The 20,459-nt window shown below is 27.4% G+C and overlaps 1 protein-coding gene across 1 annotated transcript in view; it reads left to right on the top strand.

Annotated features, from left to right (window-relative positions):
- Positions 1-18,217, top strand: part of LOC107439390 (F-box/LRR-repeat protein 20) — a gene marked incomplete in the record, with an annotated part of 19,333 nt that extends 1,116 nt beyond the window's left edge. Inside the window, 12 exon segments of the mRNA XM_043043557.2 lie at positions 1,262-1,316; positions 3,265-3,359; positions 5,691-5,759; positions 6,072-6,164; positions 6,664-6,790; positions 7,737-7,808; positions 7,952-8,082; positions 9,329-9,389; positions 9,480-9,524; positions 10,947-11,003; positions 12,047-12,259; positions 14,658-18,217. Coding sequence (XP_042899491.1) covers positions 1,262-1,316; positions 3,265-3,359; positions 5,691-5,759; positions 6,072-6,164; positions 6,664-6,790; positions 7,737-7,808; positions 7,952-8,082; positions 9,329-9,389; positions 9,480-9,524; positions 10,947-11,003; positions 12,047-12,259; positions 14,658-14,849 — 1,210 coding nt within the window.
- Between the last annotated feature and the right edge of the window lie 2,242 nt (positions 18,218-20,459).

A 20,459-nucleotide genomic window follows, 5' to 3' on the forward strand; every position in this document is an offset into this window, starting at 1 on the left:
GGGTTCGATCCTCGCCGGCCGAAGACTCCCCGTGTAGTAAATGGTGACTGATGCACGTTAAATCTGTCGAGTCTCAAAGTCCTCCATGTTCCCACAACAAATCAATACCTCTGGGGGTACTGATCCAGGAGTTTCCTTGTCTTCTGGATTGGTTCAAAATTACAAGGCTACGGAGTTGAACATTAGTAGTCGTAAACCCATGAAATTGGGTCGGCTGTTCAACGACGGTTATAAAATAAAATATATGTCTACTCATGAGCCCGCTGATGGTGCTCTGGATAGCTCTATCCCTCCCGATCTTGAGGGCATTATTGCAGGAAGTTTCCCAGAATGCCAGAAGAGGGACGGAGGAGTCCTCCATATTTTATGATTTGCAATCTTAATTTTAGAGTTTATTTCAGAAAAGGCTAGCTCGATATCTGAAGTTGATGAGCCAGAAGCCTGGTTTTTTGCAAGAGTGTCAGCAGTTTCATTTGCCGTGAAGGCCCATGTGTGAGGGAATCCACTGTATATATATCCTTTGTTGTGCCGAAAGCACCCTGAGATCTTTTAGAATTACGACACAAGTTCTGCCACCCACTCTAGTCCAGCTGCTCAGATGCTGAATGGCAGTACGGTTATCCGTCAAGACCCAAATATCCGCAGACTGGTTGCTGGAATCAATGCCGCAAGTGTCTCTTTTATTGCCATTAAATCAGCTCTAAACTGCCGATCCATATAAGAGATCCTTCAAAACAACTACCTAATATTTGAAATATTTTGTTCAAATTGAGTCTGGGACTATTTCTGAAAATACTGTTGATATTTTATTACAGTTTAAATGTCAATATTTTTTTGAGGTTGTTAATAGGAAAGTTTAGTTTTAATGTGCAAACTCTGTTACACAAAGCTAGTGGACTAACCTCTGAATTATTTAAACAATTGTAATTGCTGTAAAAAATAATTTTTTTTTAACAACTAGTGAGTTAAGATATCATGATTTATCTGTTTTTCATTTCAAATCATTTAGTGTTAATTGTAATTTTTTAATATCAAATTGTAATGGAAATTATTATAGAGCATGAAGTCAGAAGTAGAGCTAATGCATCTTGAAAGCTTTAGCAATTTGTTGTAGGTCTTAGAAATATTTTTTATTACATGTTATGAAATTTTGATATTATCGAAACTATTTTGAATTGGTATATTCAGTTTATGCCTACTTGATTTTTTTTCTGCCTGTATTCTTTTTTATTATATCCTAATTATTTCCTTTTATTTTCAGGGTCTTTTCAAAACTTGACTTTTCATCTTTTATAAGATGTCCATTTGTTTCTAGGGTAAATCAAAAATTTTTCTTTAAAAAATGTTTGTGTGGTTATTTATTGTTTGTAAAGTTGATTATTTTGTTGATGACAAATATCCGTAGAGCTATTTAAAAATAAGTGTTAATTGGAATCTTATTAATGAAATCGTAGGCTCACCAATTGCTTAACTTTTGATATTATCTTTTTATACAATTATTAACTGTAGTAGACTTTATCTTATCATCCCAACAATACCTATTTTGCTGATGCACCATTGGTACTTACGCATGCAAAGCTATAAAAAAAATTTTAATTGTAAGAAAATTGTGAAAAATTATTGCGGAATGTGTGTTTTTATTTGCATAAAAAAAAAAAAAAAACGAGTTTGAAGTTAGTAAAGTCAAGCATATTTTCCTTGTAATTTTAAGAGATTTTATTTTGTAAAAATACTGTAAATTTTTTGAGTTTTTATATTTGTTATTTTTTTTCCCTTTTTTTTTAAAGAAAAAGAAGTTTGCCAAATAATTCTATTATTGTATTTTTATGCCATAAACTATGTATATAAATTGTAAATGGAATGTCTGCAACAAATATCGTAAAGAATATGTTGTTCCAGAAACTGTATATGGATATCCACTTTTTGATGATAAGGCTAAAAAAATATTTCTATTTTTAAACCACTTTATACTTTACACAATGATTATAAATTCATTATTAAATTTATTTGCACTTTCTTTTATAGTGTATTGTTGTCTAGACATTTAAATTTTTTTCATTTTTATTTTAAAAATTTACTCTAAAAAATTTAGTTTAATTCTTCATTTCTTGATTAAGAGAAACATAGTAAAAGCCTGACTATCTGAAATTTAACTAACCAAAAAAGCTCAAGTAACCAGAATTTTTTGAAATTTATAAAAGAAATTTTTTACATGACAGAGCTTGTAATATTAAAAAAAAAATTAAATTTCTTCCTTAAATTTGTTTTAAATGTAAACAAGCATTTTGTATCGAAAGAACCCCCAATTTCATCTCTATACCAAGAATGCAAAAATTTAGGTTTCAAAAGAAAATCATCTCTTAAAGAGATAAGGAAAAATGAATAAAAGAAATAAGTCCAAAAATAGCATTGAATTGCCATAAATCTAAAGTAAAAAAAAAAAGGAAAAATTATTTGGATTGTGTTTTATTATGTTTTGATTTGTGCTTATTTAAAATTTCTTTTATTTACAATGATCACCATACAATTACTGATATCATGCAGAAAAATAAAGCAAACACAGGAATATTGAATACTAAGTAGATATGAATTATATGCAGGTTTATTATATTCTAGTTATTTTTTATATTCGCATTTTTTTATTCATGTTTTTAGGCTATGAAAAATTTTGCTATTGGTTTGTCATATATTTTAGATTTGTTAGTTTTTGAAATGCTTTTTTTTTTTTNTTTTTTTTTTTTTTTTTTTTTTTTTTTTTTTTTTTTTTTTTTTAGTGTAGTTTCTTTTTTTCTTGTTGTTTAAATCACAATTTGTAAAAGTCAATTTCATAAATGTTCGGTAAGCTTACAAATGAACTTTAATTGTAAGCCTTCCAAATTAATTTTATCTTACTATTTTTGGTTAAAGCATAATATAATAAATAAGAGTTAAATTACTCAGCCTTTTAAAAAGATGCTATTCAAGTTGTTTTCATTGGATACTACATTGTTGAAACAGTCCATTATTTGTAAATATTTTTTTTAAATTCTTATATTTAGATTTAAATCTTTGTGCACCAATAGTGTAAGGAAAATGTTTCATCTAACTTTAAAGTATAATTGCAATATTTAATTGTTATAAAAAGTATTTGTCAATCTTATGCCAATTATATTAATATGCAATTTATGAAAACTAGAATAATTTATTTTAAGTTTATTTTTGTTTGCATGCATACATGTATGTAAGATGATTAATTTAAGCTAATCAGAAACTTGTTTTTCATAGACTGATCACATAGAGAATTTTGAAAGGACTGGTACTGGAACTTTAAGTGATTTCAGTTTGAGGAAAAATCCAAATGTGACTGATGAAGATATTCAGTAATATATTATTTTATAAAATTCTATTAGTACTAAATTTTTAATGTAAATACTGTAATTAATAGATTTTGATTCATACATTTTGAACAGTGTGTGGTAAATATATCTTTATTGTAATCTTTTAGTGAAAATTTGTTTGCTTTCTTTTTAAATGTTGTAGACACTATTACAATATATTATGTTAAAATAAGAGTTTACTGAATACCATTTCTGAATCTCTTAGAGCAGAAATTTTATTACAAATTTCCCGAGACATTTTTCTTTTAGTAATAATGCCTTTATGACTCTCAGGATGTTGGAGATCTGAAATCTTTCACTCTCCTTTAATTTTATATTTTTTTCTTTCTTCCTTTTGAAAATTGTCTTATTTCTCTTGCAAAAGTTAACAAACTGAACTTGACAATGTCACTAATCAACATCCAAGTTATTTGGGTTACTTTATTGCCATGTTATTTGCACTGTTTATAGCCCGCATGAATTCAAACATCACAGGTCAATTGATAAAGTTGATTAATTCATATACTGTGAATTTTCTCTTCGCTAATTATTTTACAATAAATATTATGTATTTTACATGGGTGTCTCTGGCGTTTAATTTTTGAGAAAGACTAAAAATAAAACACCCAGTTATAATTGTTCTTAAAATTTCATGTTTGAAAAAGTTTTTCAATCTGCAAAAGGATTCAATTTTAAATTTTTTAGTTTGATTTTTAAAATTAGCTGAATTGAAATCTGGAATGAATCAAGAATTTTTTTTTATTTGTCTCATATAGAGGAGATTTTTCATTATTGTGGGAGATGTATAACCTCCGTAATCCATGCCAATGATGCGTATCTTTCAAGCATCTTTTTTATTATTTTGTTACAAACCTTTTTAAATGTTTTGACAGAGAGAAATTTTTTTTTCTCAAACATGATTATTTTTATATGATTTTATGAAAAGTATGCTAAGTTGTGTGAAGATATTTAAAAACTAAAAAAATTCAAGAATTAGTTTTCTTACATAATAAAATGAGATAAAAAGAACTAAAAGCCGACAGCAACTAGCTTCTTTGCCTTTTATACTTTTTAAAATTTCAATAAATGCAACTAAAATTTTCAAACCTGTTTTTAAATGGACTAGAAAAGCTATAACATGATTTTTAAGCTAAGTATGTTATAAACGCAGGTGTTAAGATTTTTTTCTGATCTCAATTTCGTGTGGCTCAAGAACTCTAAAGCAGTTAAAAACTTATCTTATATCTATCGATACATATATATATATACATATTGAATGCAAATAATATGTAAAATAATGAAGAAGCACTCAAAAAAGGAGAGAAAAAAAAACAGATGAAAATTTAGGGGAAGAGCATCATGTCATTAGTGTACTTATTCTCATGATGTCAAATGCACATATTTATCTATTAGAAAATGTAGAAAAACATCAGATTTTATAGATATAGAGATTAATGTCTGGTACATATGATTAATATTGCTATTAACTAGCTTAATAATGAGAATTAGCTCATATTGTTGTAAAATTTTATTAATAATATGATTTTACTTAATTACCTTTTTTTGCTAATATCTTAACCCTAATCTGTTTCAAATTCTTTTAGAAATTAAAGAATTTAACTCAAATATCAAAAAATATAACCCTTTAATAATCAACTTACTTTTTCAAATTTGTAGAAAAATCTCTTTTCTGAACACTGAACAGTTTATTTTCGTTATATAAAAATGTTGTGAGTAAAAGCAACCCATCCTTACANAAAAGTTCAGTTCGATCGAGATTTCTGGTAAGGATTCGAGGGCCCCCTGAGCTTGAGGGCCCCGGGGCACTGCCCCGCCTAGCCCCTTGGTAGCTACGCCACTGGTCTTAACCCTATTCTGTTTCAAATTCTTTTAGAAATTAAAGAATTTAACTCAAATATCAAAAAATATAACCCTTTAATAATTTACTTACTTTTTCAAATTTATAGAAAAATCTCTTTTCTGAACACTGAGCAGTTCATTTTCGTTATATAAGAATGTTGTGAATAAGAGCAACCCACTCTTGCATGGTATTGAATTTTAAGGTTGATAGATAAAGTCTTTTTATTATTATTTTCATTTATTTCTTTTTTTGTAAACTAGAAAATTTTTATCCATCCTAATTCAATTTTTTTTTTAAATTTTATGTTTTGTTAATAAGAGTGATGATAGTGCAAAGAATCAAAGAGAATGTATGCTCCTAATTTTTTTAATAAAAATATATATTTTGCTTCATATTTTTATTTTTCTCTTATTTCATAAATTTGTCTTAACATAAATAGGCTTAATTTCCTAATAAATAATATTTTTATTTAGAGCCTATCTTAATGTGACAAACAATATCACCAAATTGGATTTGTATGGCTGCAAGAACCTTACTGATAAGTAAGTTTAGTAACATGATTCAATTTATAAACTGCTATTTAAATTAAATGTTGAAATTTTTAACTATTTCTATAATTTGGGAAATTTTAAAAGAATAAAAATTTTTTCATTAAAGTTGGTAATGACATTAAAAACAGTAGGTAAAATTTGGAATATTTTAATTTCAAATCGATTCTTTTATTTCATAATTATTTATTTTATTTTTTAAAAAAAATTATTATTATTTTTTTAACATAAGACATTTTACATAATATTTTTAGAACTTTTTTCTTTGCTATTATTTTGTTTAAGATTTATTTTCTTCTCTTGCAGATCATGTGAAAAGCTTGTAATCTCGTGTTCATCTTTAGTTAAATTAGATATTGGATCTTGTCAGTTTACTGACAAATCTTTGAAGGCCATTAGGTGAGGGTTTTTTTTTTCTTTTAATTTAAAGGTAATGTTCTTGAAATCTCCAGTGAACAGAAATATTTTAAATCCTACCCAATCGGAGTTCAAAATGAGACTAATTTATTTATTGGTGAATATATTGTGAGCCTTTTTTATATTTATTTAATTTTGAAATGGATATACTAGGTTACATACATAATATATGTTTATTGAAAGTTTAACAATTGGAAAGTAATGGAAGGTGGTCGCTACACAGAGGTGATCTTTCCTGGAGTTTTCACTGTATTACACAAAGCCCTTTGTTTGACTTTCTATCATAGACTATAAAAATTTAATGTATGAATTAGTATGTCATCTGTATACCAGGGAAGATTAATTAATTTAGAAATCAAACAACCCTGCTGGGTTTTCTTAAATTATCTTGTTTGGTTGGAATATAAGACTCATTGTTACTCTAGATAGTGTACTTCTAGTAATTTTTTTTATTGTTGCTTAATTGCTGTAATGTTTACAGCAAGTACTGTGGTAATCTTGAATACATCAACATTTCCTGGAATGACAAAATTACTGATGATGGAGTTGCTGCTTTAGCTCAAGGTTGTCGAATTTTGGAGACTTTCATGTGCAAGGGCTGCTCTGTAGTAAGTACAAAATGTCTATCTATTTATGTGTGTAATATATAGAATGTCTCATTAGAGCCTTTGTTTATTAATTCATAGCTTGATATAGATTTCGCTTAATAGATCATAAAATTGATACTCTCTATGCAATGCAAATGCTTGTTAGTTTCTCTTCTGAAGTAAATGTTTTTTTTTTTTTTAATTTCATATCTACTACTTTAATTGTTTGAAAGTTCATTTGTATGAAATACTGGAAACCTTTTTGTAAGTAGCCTATCTTCAGTTTGTTTCAGATCTGCTTCTTGAATTGAATGAATATTTAATTGTCTAAAGTATTACAATTATTTAAATGAAATGTCTCTATGTAAACATTGTTTGAATTTGCTAAGTCTCTCAATGGGAACAAATTTAACTGAAGAAAACAAATTATGTAAACATTTTTTTCTCAAAACTGATCTTCTGAAATTCTCAAATGGGGCTTCACAGATTATTTAAAATGTGGTACTCAAAATTCTTAATTTATCAAAATTTGTCTTCTTATGCTGTAGTTATTTTGTTACATAGATAAATTCAAAATTATTAAAAGTAAATTGCATGTTAAGTTGTATTTTTAATGAAAGTTTTAAATGTTATTAAAAAGGGCATTTTATGCAGTCATGTTATTAAATTTTTTAATTTCTTTTATGATTAATTATATTAATATTTTACTTAATACTTCTCTTATTTTAAGATTTATAATTTAAAGAAAGAGTTAAAATTTTTGAAATATAATTTGGAAACAAATTTGTTTGGAATTAGATTATGGACTATTTAATTTGTAATTATTTTTTGTTAGGAGGTTTATTGTTGAATTCCTTTCAAATTTTATCGCATTTTAGTAAATTGAATTTCATTAAATGTCATTAGTCAGTGTACGTTTGATATTTTTATCATGACACATTGATTATTCTAAATATTTGTTTGCTAGATTTCAGATGCAGCTCTTCAAAATTTGGCCTTTCTCTGCCCATATATAAAAGTCATCAACTTGGGGTTTATGGTAAGTTCGAATATTGTTTTACTCTCTTATTGCATTCCTCATATTTATGCAGGTTTACATATCTTGAATAAAGTACATAAATTGCAAGCAACTAAGGTCATATTTATACTTTTATTTAAATGCAGTAAAGTTATTTTTTATAGGATATAACAGATGAAACTGTGACTTGTATAAGTAATAACTGTATTCTTCTGCAACATTTATGCTTAGAAAACTGCAGAAACCTGACAGATTCATCTTTGTTTGCACTGGCAAAACGTTGCAAGAATTTGAAGTAAGAGTACTTGTATTTTCGTGTGTGAATGTGAATTATTTGCATAATGAAATATCTAATTTTTTTTTTATAGATTCTAAGAAGTATGCACAATTTTGCAGTTGAATAAAATTACTGAAAAAAGAAAATTAAGACAAAACAAATAATTTTTAAAGAATTAATTCATTGAGATACTTAATATTTTTCTAATTCTGAATTAATATACATGTATGTAATGCCGTGGTTTCTTTTATGCGGGTGTTATGCTCTCAAGCTTTACATCTTTTTGTCATATTTTAGGAAGTTAGTTCATCTTTTGATCTTAATCTAGGAAATTTTCAATATAATTAATTTTTAGGATATTTTTGTAGAATGAAAATTTTTATTTAGATCAAGTTCATCATGTGCAATCTATGTATTGATAACTGAAGCCCCAAAATAAGAGTGTCATACTTTCTTACATACTATATACTTTTTTCTCTCTTTCTTAAGTTGTGTGATCTCTTTAAACAGAATTGACTGCATAAATAATCGTAATGCCGGATGTTACTAAAATCTTACATATTTTCATTTCAGTTTCAAAAAGACATATTTTATTGCACAGTTGAAATTTCTTTTATAAATAAAGATTACATTTACTAACTAGTTAAATATAATTTATATGTGAAGTGAAACTTTTATTATGTGAAAAAGATAATTTAAAAAAATCTCGTCTGTTAGAAAGAGCTAATCTACAAATAAAATATAAATCTTTTTAGGTTTTGTTTTTAAATCCCTTAGTTGCATTTAGCTATTTTATATTTTACGTGTGCTTACATATCGTATGCTGATTAAAAAATATGGCGTGTTGGCAATCTGGAAAGACCTGAACTTTTTAAATAACCTAAGACATTTACAAGCAGATTAAACAGTTTTTTGACAACTGGCATATTTCTGTGTAGCACATTTTTTTCTTAAATAACTAGCTAACAGTTTAGTGTTCTATTCACTCACATATTGAAACACTGTTTTGTTAAAGCAGCCAAATCTTACCCAGAAATCAGTTTTAGATTAACAGTTCAAGGCTAACTTTAGAATTTATTATACAATTTCTGTATGTCATTCCTATCCTAAAGAGAGGTAGATTAAGATCTTTCTTGTTTAAAAATCTATATCTTATTAAAGTATTATTCTGATCAGAAGAAATGTGTGTGTTATTTAAAAATATTATAGAATTTGTTGCTTAGTTAAAATTATTTAGCCTAATTTTATATGTTTTTTTCTTTAGGATACTGGAAGTTGCTCGCTGTTCTAAATTCACAGATGATGGATTTGAGGCTCTTGCAGCTGTATGGTTACAACTTATTAATTGAAATGCAATTCTTTATTTTTTTTATAAAATATGTTTTTCTAAAAGTTTATTTTTTACCCCTTTTCAGAATTGCCCCTTTCTTGAAAAAATGGATTTGGAAGATTGTGTTTTGGTAAGTTTTATGGAACATCTTTACTTTCCATATTCTATTAATTAAAACTTTTTGAAAAGTTTATGCCACTATATTTTAATCTCTTGGGATTAACCATCATCAAGTTAATATGTTTTCCACAATCAAAACTTGCTTTAATATACTAGATATACTAGAGCCATACTATTTTTTTATTGCTCTAGTTTTACGTTTTTTTATTTTACTTTTCTAACAGTAAAAAGAATTGAACAGTGCTGTAAGTTTGAAGGCCAATCTTGCCCTTATCAGATTGTTTGTGTGTAGATCAATTAGACGTCTAAAATATAAAAATATAATCATAATTTAATAAGAAATATATTAGACACTTGGTCATGAAAAGTCTGTGATTTGATTAACGAAAAAAGATTATTGCTGACTTTTCAACTATACTTACACATTATTTTCTTACATAATTCAGTTTCCTTTTCTCTATGGATTATAAATGAAGATAAGTTGAAATAGTCATGTTTTTTTAATGAAACTGGAGTAGTTTAGTTCATAGCTGTTCCTCATTTCTACTAAAGGGTACCTTATACCCAAACCTACCTGGATTTATTGGGTACCTACCAAAATAATTTCTCCTCGCATTATTCTAGCTATAAGATTCTATGTGTATGTTCTTATAACTTATTATAAGAACATTAATCTTATAATGAAGCTAACTTGTAAATAATTAAATAGGCACTTAAATTGGATAAAATTATGTCAAGTTAGAAATACTCAATACTTTAAGTTAATTATTTTTTGAGTAACAAGGCTACAAAAAACGAGAGGGTCCAAAATGACCCCAGCCGTCTTTTTAGTGTTGAACTGTCATATATATTTTATTTTTGTAAATTGGCGTGTATATCTTTTATTGAGTCTCATGGCTGTTTCATACTTCTTACATATTCAAAATTAGTTTTTGTTTTACACTCATATGAGTACTGATTCCATACATCATTAAATAAGTGCTGATTTGAAAAATATGATTCTTAAAATTTCCCTTCTTTCTCAGTTTCTGGGCTAACTCTTTGGCTGTTACTTCAATTTTTTTAGAACATAAGTTGATTACTTTCCTTGAAAAAATTTTTTTTTCATGATTGTGCTATTCTAAAGAAATCTTTTACAAGAGGAATATTTTACAATTTACTGCTGTTTGAAATTCATTAAATATTATTTGAAAAACTTTTGTACATGTAAAGAACTTTTTGAAATTTTTAAAATATTATCTAAACACATTTCTTTTGCTGCTCAACTTAAAGTCATCATACTGTTAAAGTGTGTTTTAAATTTTTTTTTTAAAAATGTTAAAATCCTTAATACATATTTTTATTAAGTGTCATTCATAATCTCATTTACTTTCATTATTAGAATTTCTTTTACATAATGAAAAGAAAACTAAATTGGTTTCTCTATGCATAGATAACTGATAAAACTCTGAATTGTCTTGCTACTGGTTGTCCAAGATTACAAGTACTGGTATGTCCATGCTTATTTTCTGTGAATAATTTAAATTAATGACTTATCTTTAAGTTTATCTTCTGTAAATTTTATTGTTATTCCTTTTACGATTTTTTATTTACATCACACATATCCTTACTAAGTTGGAAAAAAGCATTCAAAATTTAGGTGAAATACTAATTGAATGATAATAAATTAACGAGTTTGTGGTAGTATAAGAAAACCGATGGATTTATTTATAACCAGCATTGAACTCCCCATCCGATTCTGAGTTTATGACAATCAATGTTCAACTCAGTAGTCTTGTAATTTCAAACCCAGATGACAAGGGAGTTTCTGGATCAAGCACTGGAATAAAATTGCCTTCAAAGAGGACTTCTTGATAGAACTAACCCGCATTTGCGTTACATAAAGAGGAAAATCATATAAACCTCCCACGTTTTGCCCAATAGCAGGAGGACTCCAACTCACAATCCGTCTACCACTGAAGATATTTTATGTCAGCACTGTGTGCAAGCCAGGAGCAGAATACGTATCAACTAGCCTCTGCTGGGATTCAAACCTAGATCTATATACTGAGAGGCATACACTATCTCCTGAGCCACCGCAGCTCAAACTAATGACTTAAAATTGGTAATTAATTACGTAAACAGTGTAGAGGCTACTGCACTGTAAACATAGCAGTTTATGAAAGAAAAGAGGGCACTTTAAAAATGAAAAATTAAAACAAAAATTAGTTTTAGTACAGAACTTCTTGTACAGATCATTAAATACAGAACTTCTAACAAATGAATTTAAAATTTCTGAGAATTACTATTAGTGAAATTATTTTTAATAGCTTCTAAGTAAATTTTTTATAGTCTATAAAAGATGACTATGATATAAGTTAGAAATTGATTCAATAATTTTTGAATCAGAAGGAAGGCTTCAAACAATTGCTATTCGATAATTTTCATTCAATTTTAAGTTTTGTTTCTGTCATGAAAATTGCCATTTTACTACATTTTTAAAATAATATCCAATATTTTATTCAAACAATTAATATTTGTTAATTTTTTTAGTCCCTTTCTAGCTGTAAGTTGATTACAGATGAAGGTGTCAATCATCTCAGTCAAGGAGCTTGTGCTATATCATCTTTGACTATGCTTGCACTTGACAACCTACCATTTTTGACAGACCAGTGCATTGATTATCTACTTTGCATGAAGAAACTGGAAAAAGTAGAACTGTTTGATTGTGGGCTGATTACTACAAATGGAATGGCCAAACTTGATGTAAGAATAAATTTTCATTGTTATTTTTTGTAATTTTTGAAACAAAAAGCATAATGAAAGTAAACTTTACAACAAATAGAGATATCGTGAAACCATTAACAAGACGTGTTTTGCCTTTAAAATCTTCTGAATTTTTAGCATAACAAAGAGATGCTATTTTTATAGCCAACTATAATCCCTGAATGAATCACATTCAGGGATTTTTAAAATGTTACTTAACATATTCTTCAACTAGTAAGGGTACATTCTTTAATGATTAAGGATAAATTTTATCTTTGACTTGTAATTTTATGATTTTTGGAACATAAAATGCATATAAAAGCGTAGTGGAAAAACCTGCTAAAGTGATATATTTATGAATTTGAAACTTTAAAACATATAGAGATCAGCAAGCTATTTACAAGGCTATAATTTGCTATTAAAGTCATAATTTCTTGTGGAATAAAAATATACTATTTTAGTACCGAACCTGAAATGTGAGTGGTTTATAGTGTTTCTTGACATATTCTTCAACTAGCAAGGGTACATTCTTTAATGGCTAAGGATAAATTTGTAGCAGAACATGTTTAAGTAACATCTTTATGAGTTTGAGAAAGTTATCTTTCAAACAAAGGTATCAGAAATCTATTTACAAGACATGCTTTGTAATGAAAATTCTCGAATTATTTATTAAAATAATTTTGCTGAATAATTAGATTTTTAGTAAGCTATTTTGCAGCTAACCACTACCCCTGAATTTAGATTATTCTTATAAAGACCACTAAACAGAGTCTTTAATTGATAAGGAATGTTCTCTGATGTATTAGGGTATATTTTTTCTCCATTAAGTCCATTGTTTAACAACAATAGGGAAAAATTATGTATTGAAACACAAGATCAAATTTTTTTTAAAATTTTTCCTAAACAGTAGATTATTTGATTAATTTCTCCAAAGCACTGCATAATAATCTCTTGTGAGCCCCACTTAATGGCTTGTTTTGGAACTGCCTTTGAGTAATTTGTGTGGGGATAGTAGTTATCGACAATGTCAACCTTCATCTATGAAAAGGTACCCCAACATAGAACGAGTTATTATGTCTTATATACTTGTGAATTTATTTTTAATAATTGTAATGGTAGTTACGCTACCGTACTCCCCCATTCGAATTTTATCTGTGATAGAATTTGATGAACGGATATCACTAGTTGATTTATTGCTATTTTGTGAGAAAACGGGAACTCTGTGTTAAAATCACCATACTTTTTAATGCTGATTTTGAGGGCTGTATGAAGTTCACGGTCATGGTAGCTCCTGTATTGCCATTAGCAGTCGAGTGTATGCAGGCCGACGCTGTGTGTGATGGAGACTGAGTAGAAACAGTCCGAGGAAGTGAATAAGATCACAATCACATGTAGCAAGTCAACTGTTCAATGGACCATTCATCGAAGTAGTTGAAATCGAAGTGGGAGTTTCTGTCAAGGTAGGCGTTTTCACACCATGTCCGAAAGTCACCAATGGGGGAGTAGTAGTTATCTATGAAAAGGTACCCCACCATAGAATCGAGCTAATATGTCTTATATACTAGTGAATTAGAATTGTATTTTTGTAGTGGTAGACGCACTACAATTTGTATAATTAGTAAAGGTTAAAATTTATATTTAATTAGTAAAGTTTAAAATTCATATTCCCCCCCCCCGCTCATATTTCCCGACGAATCCCGCTTCCAACTGTGTCCTGACGATCATCGAAGACGTGTTTGGAGACGCACAGGGCAGAGGGAAGATCCTGCCTTCACTATTGCAGGCCACACCGGCCCTCAACAAGGCATTATGGTCTGGGGTGCCATTTCCTTTGACAGCCAGACCCCTTTGGTCGTCATTAGAGGTACACTTACTGCACAGCAGTACGTCGACAACATCCTAAGACCTGTTTTGCTACCGTTCCTTTTGCACCGCCCTGTGCTGTTTTTTCAGCAGGACAATGCCAGACCACATAAGGCATGTGTTGCTATGAGCTGTCTGCAAGCATGTCAAACTCTTCCTTGCCTGCCAGATCACCAGATCTCTCTCCCATCAAGCATTTCTGGGATATGATGGGAAGGCGATTGCATCTGGCACGAAATGTTACTGACCTCATTCAACAATTGGATCGAATTTGGCAGGAAATACCGCAAGAGACCATCCGGGAACTTGTGGCAGCTTGTATCCAGGCTAGAGGCGGGTCAACACCTTATTGAACTTGTTACGAACATTAACATTCTGATTACATAAACATTAAACAGTGCAAATATGATTAAGATTGTAATAAAATACATATATTGTAAGAATATATACTTACCTACCAAATGTTGCTCTACTTATTTAATAATGTTTATAGTGTATAAATTAAGAATTCAATGATGAAATATTTTACTTTCAGAACCATCCATCTCAAAAGTTGAAAATACACGCTTTCTACAAACCTATACCAAAAAACAATTTCAATAGTTGGTGTTTCCTCTACTCTGACGTCATCATGGTTGTTATCTTTGTACTGATATTAATATCATGTTTAATTCTGGTCACTTTAACATACGGTTATTTCACTTTTTTCAATTATTTTTCAAGATAAATTTCTTTCTTTTATTGCTTCAAGTCTCTTATTGTCTGTCATTATTAAGTAGAAACTTAATATCGACTTGGTATTATTTAGAGAATCTCTCCCCCATCAAAGGGCTTTGCATTGAGCATTTATTTTAAAGTTAGTGTTGTAAGAAGTTTTATTTTTATACTCTTTTTTTAGTTTTTTAGAAAATTAAAATTTGTTTCTTGTTTTAATTGTTAACTTACAGTTATGGTAAAATAGTACAACTAAAATACGTAGGTGCAACTATATATGTGTTTGACACATAATTTTAGCTGCAACTTATGCAGGATACAAAGTAAAGTCAGTATGATGACATTCCAAAAAATAAAGCTACAGTTATGAATCTTGTGCTCATATTTGAAAATGACACTAGCGCCTCCTAGAGAGTAGAATGGGAGTTAGCTTTCATATCTAATTAATGGTCTTGAGATACATAAAAAAATTAGATCTTAGGTTAAGTCGAAATTAGTATGGAAATAAGACATGAAAATGTCTAATTTACTCGGTCATTCGTTTGGAAAAAAAATTTTTATTTTGTGAAAAAAGTAAAGATAAAAATCTTCTGGAATTTTTTTGATCTAAAAAAGTCAGATTCTCCTTTTTTTTGCATCTTGTGATGTTACAGTTCTGAAACCTATCTAAAAATGTATATCTTATTATGTTCAATTCTAAGCATTAATTATCATAAAATATCTTTAATAATAAAACAATATTGACCTTGAACTTCATAGCTAACTCAATTGTATCTCTTTCCATTTATAAGATAGGAATGAAAGCTCTAAATCTACTTGATAGTTGTCGCTAAAATCAATTTCATATGTTAGAGCTTGGTTGTTTTCGTAGGCATATACTGTATCTTTATTTACTTAGAGGTTATTTTAGTGTGTTCTCTGTGTATGTACTTTTAACCTGCACTGTGTATAACTGTATTTTAAATAGATATATTCATATAACGAATTTCTTTAATTTGTGCAATCTTTTTTGTAATACGTAACAATAGGATTAAAATAATTATGCTTTGTAAATACTGTTTTTTTTCTGTTTTATAACTGAAAAAACAATTATATGTTTTAATCATTAATTAATGTTAAATTTTCAACTTTTAGAATTGTAAGTGTAAAGTAAATTAGTATATTTTGTCTTGTTTGTTATAAATAATTTCTTAATTCTGTCCTATGAGAAGTAATATTTCTAAAGATGTTTATTCTAAGAGTGTACGATTCCTTTGCTAACTCCAATAAGTTGCAAAATATTTTTTTTCTTTTAAGGCAAAATATATTTGTGAGATAAGCGAAAGCTTCTCACATTGTTGATTTTCTGTTGTTGTCATGCTATTAGTGATATAAAAGATGATTTTACTGTATTCGTTTTTTAAAATTTAGATGACAATAATTATTGTAATGTTTCTTTTAGTTATCTCAATAGCATATTTTAAACAATTTATTTAAGTTTAAAACTATTTATTTATTTAAAATTATGCTGGACATATTACAATTTTTATCAGACATATTAATAAAAAATAATTGGGTCAAAATTGATTCATAATTTTCTGCCATAACTGTTTAGGTAATAAACCCTTTCCCCCCTAAGTTAGCATTAGTGATGTTGCTTAATGAATGGATTGTGTCCTCATAAGATATAACTTTTTTTGCCAATGTTTGAGTGTGCATTTACATACATAAATATTTTCAATTAAAATTATTGATTACTTTAAATGATGTTATTTCGTATATGAAGTAACTAACAAAGTTAAGACATTGTTAATAAAGTACAAATAATGTCATACTAACATACACATAACCATTTTGTTATAATGAAGCACCTTCAATAGTGTCGAAACACTGAAAGAAAATCACTGAGATGCACAAAACAAAAAATTATTGGTTACAATGGATTGACTAAAAGGGCAGGGTATCAAGATAAATACAGTTCTGTGTTTCGGCTCTGTATATTGCAATAAGAAGTCTATTTATGTTACATTATTTGCGGTTTTTCAACTTTATTTGTAGAAATCACAAATTTAACTTTTTATTATGTGCATTCATTTGGTAGCGTTCTTATTTATTTCTTATTTCTTTTATTATTTTTTTCATGTAACAGTTAAAGGACACTTTTTTTATTCACTCGGTGATTCTAGTCTGTAATAAAATTTTTGAGATCTGAAGCTAACCTTTTATTGTAAATATAATAACTTTTTTATTTTTGAAAACAAAAGAAATTTTTTTTTTTGGAATGGTCTTATTGTTTTTGAAATTTTTTTAACTTCATTTTTTTATTACTTTAAATTGATAATGCATTTAATATAACTTTGATGGAATAGTTTGGGCTTGATGTTTATGCAAGTACTCACCTGTATGTAAAAATTGGTGATGCTTTTAGCACTATGTAAAAATGGGTAATGCTTTTAGCACTATGTAAAAATGGGTAATGCTTTTAGCACAAGTTAGTTATAATTGTACATAGTAATTTTGCTCCACACATATTTTCACACTTATGAAAACTTCCATTTTAATCTGCAGAACTCAGTGCATTATTATTATTAGTTTGTTTCATTGTGTTGTGTAGTCTAGTCAAATTAATAGTTAATATTACTATAGAATTGAGAATTATAGCTTTAGTGCTCATTTTTCCTTTTTAGCATATAAAAGAAAATTTTTTAATTGAATTTATTTTTTTCATGTGATAAAGAGAATAATAATATTCATATATTTATCCATTTAAGTATGAATTACTTAGTCCTAAATAGAAGTAATTATTTTGAAACAATATTTATAAAACGAAACATAATTTTTAGGAAAATTATTATCAAATTCATACTAAATTCTCTGATCAGGGATAGTAGAAAAAAAAGTTAGATATGCATTGGAAATTAGGATCAGATCAACTGATTAATGTTTAACATCAGTATTAAAAGGAATTTTAAATTATGTGCAAAAAATTTAAAATTAGTTATCTGTAAATAATTAAAATTCTTTAGTTAAATCCTATTATAAATTTTTTTTCTGTAACCAAACCAAAATTTTTATTAAATGGGGTGTGTTGTGCCAAATTCGAAATGAAATATTTTTAAATTTAATAAAATAAAAAGAAATATATTTCCTTATTCTACATTCAGTTAAATAAGAGAAAAATTATTTTTATAACAGTGTATCTTAATAAATTGTACATAAAATTATTTAAACAGCTGTTTTCTTTTAATTTTGTGAAGGATTTTGTTTTGTACCATTAACCAAATTGAACCTAAATTATTAGATTTTAAGCAGTGCAACGAACGTAATCAATATTATAAATTTGAAAAAATATTGATATTTAAGCCAAGAATTCACATCCGATTACTACCCAAACACTTCAAACAATCTTAAAAGCAAATAGTAATTTTTTTAAATTGTTATGAAAATAAGAAAATTACATAAAAATTTTTTAATCCCACAAAAAACAATTTTACTAATTTTTTAAATTAATGGTGAGTTAATTAGAATTATTAATGAGTGAAAGAATTATAAAATCAATAATATTCTGTAAAAAAAATCATTTTAAAAATTCAATTCTGATTATCACCTGAACATGATTCTGGATTAGTCGTCGTCAAAAAACTTATTTTCTGAATTATATAAAATTTAATATTTTTGGAAATCATTTTTAATTTTCTTCTTGCTTACTATTATATGCATGTAAAGATGTTGCAATGAACTAGGTACTTTAAAATTTTACACTTAAATTTATTTCCAACAAATATTTTAACTATTGCATAAAATATAAAAATTTTTTTCAACTACAAAAAATAAAAAAAAAGCATTTGCAGTAATCTTTTTCTTATTTATTTTTATTATCTGTGTTTAAAAAAGGAAATTAGTGTTCTATGTCAACTATGTCACTTTAACGTAAAAAACTAAATATGTCATGTATTCTCACAATCACAACATTGTATCACTTAAGTTGGCTTCCAACCAGTGTTTGGTGCAGTGGCGTACGCAGAATTTTTTCAAGGGAGGTGTTCATAATTTTCTGAAACTACTAAAAGAAATTCGAGTCTGTAATAAAGCACTATTATTTCACTAATTTAGAGAGCTAGACAATTTAGACTTTTTATTTAGACATTGTTTAGTTAAATTTTGATTTGATTTTTTAAGTCTACGAACATAATGTCATATGGGTGGGAAGTAACACTTTGAGGGCCACTTTCACATTCATCAGATTTTGNTTATTTTTATTATATGTGTTTAAAAAAGGAAATTAGTGTTCTATGTCAACTATGTCACTTTAACGTAAAAAACTAAATATGTCATGTATTCTCACAATCACAACATTGTATCACTTAAGTTGGCTTCCAACCAGTATTTGGTGCCAAAAAATTCAAAAATAATGTTGCATCTCTGGTTTACACAATAATATACATAAATAGATACACAATAATATACATAGGTTTACACAGTAATATACATAAATATACATATTTAATTTAAAAATATGTAAAAATGTTTTAAAAGATTGAAATTGAACATTTTAAAGGACTGTATAATTATTAAAATCATCGTCATTCTTCGTATTTAATATACTGGTTTTTATTCAGATAGAATGTGTAGAATCATAACATTTACATTTTTATTTTTAAGTTACAATTTTAAACATTTATATGCAATGTAAATTTAGCTCAAAGTTGCATTATTTTAAACTGCAATTTAGAATTAACCTATATAATCTTGTTGCTTATATTAATAGTCAGATGCAAAATTTCGCTATCACTCGTTTCTGCTGAACTTTATCACGAAAATTGCTTAACTTTTTTGGCAACACTCTGGAAATAAATAGGATAAACCTTTCTAAGCTTCTAGATTTGCTTCACTATATGTGCCGATTTTCTGACTCAAATTTACCTCACTTTATAAATACAGTTAATCACACTTCCGTAGGATATACTACTTATATTATAGTCTCGTGTTGTCTCTGTTAAAATGTAATAGTTTTATTCTGAATAGTTATTAAGTCAGCATTAATTATTTGATCATGAATTGATTATATAGTTAGATCATTATGAAGTTGAGTATCATATTTTTTATACAAGGTTTATTGTATTTTAATAGATTGATATCCAAACCTTTATTTACACTAGCTGGGGATAATGCAATTTTAAACTAGTTTGTAAACTAGTTATATTTAGAAATTTTAAGCATTTTTGGAAACACTCCTTAAATAAATGAGATAAAATCTTTTTTTAGCTTCTAGATTCTTCTTTTCTTAGCTCAGTTTACGTATCGTTTTACTTATCAGATTTATACTAAATCTGACTTTCTTGGGATTAACTACTTATATTATGATTACATGTAGATTATAAATTCGATAAATTTTTTTATGAATGATTATTGATTCAAGAATAATTGTTTGACAGCGTATTGGTTATAGCTAGATGATAATTATTGTAAGATTGAATATCATGTTTTTTATTCTTATATTTCATTATATTTTAATTTATGCATTTTTTAATTGATATAAGAGAAAGCTTTATTTACTAAATATGGAGTACTGTGGTTGTGTTTTGTAAAAAGAAATGATTTCTCTATGTATGTTCTTTTCTTTATATCTTTTAAAACTTTTTTG

This window comes from Parasteatoda tepidariorum, chromosome 8 (assembly GCF_043381705.1).
Source record: "Parasteatoda tepidariorum isolate YZ-2023 chromosome 8, CAS_Ptep_4.0, whole genome shotgun sequence".
NCBI lineage: Eukaryota > Metazoa > Arthropoda > Arachnida > Araneae > Theridiidae > Parasteatoda > Parasteatoda tepidariorum.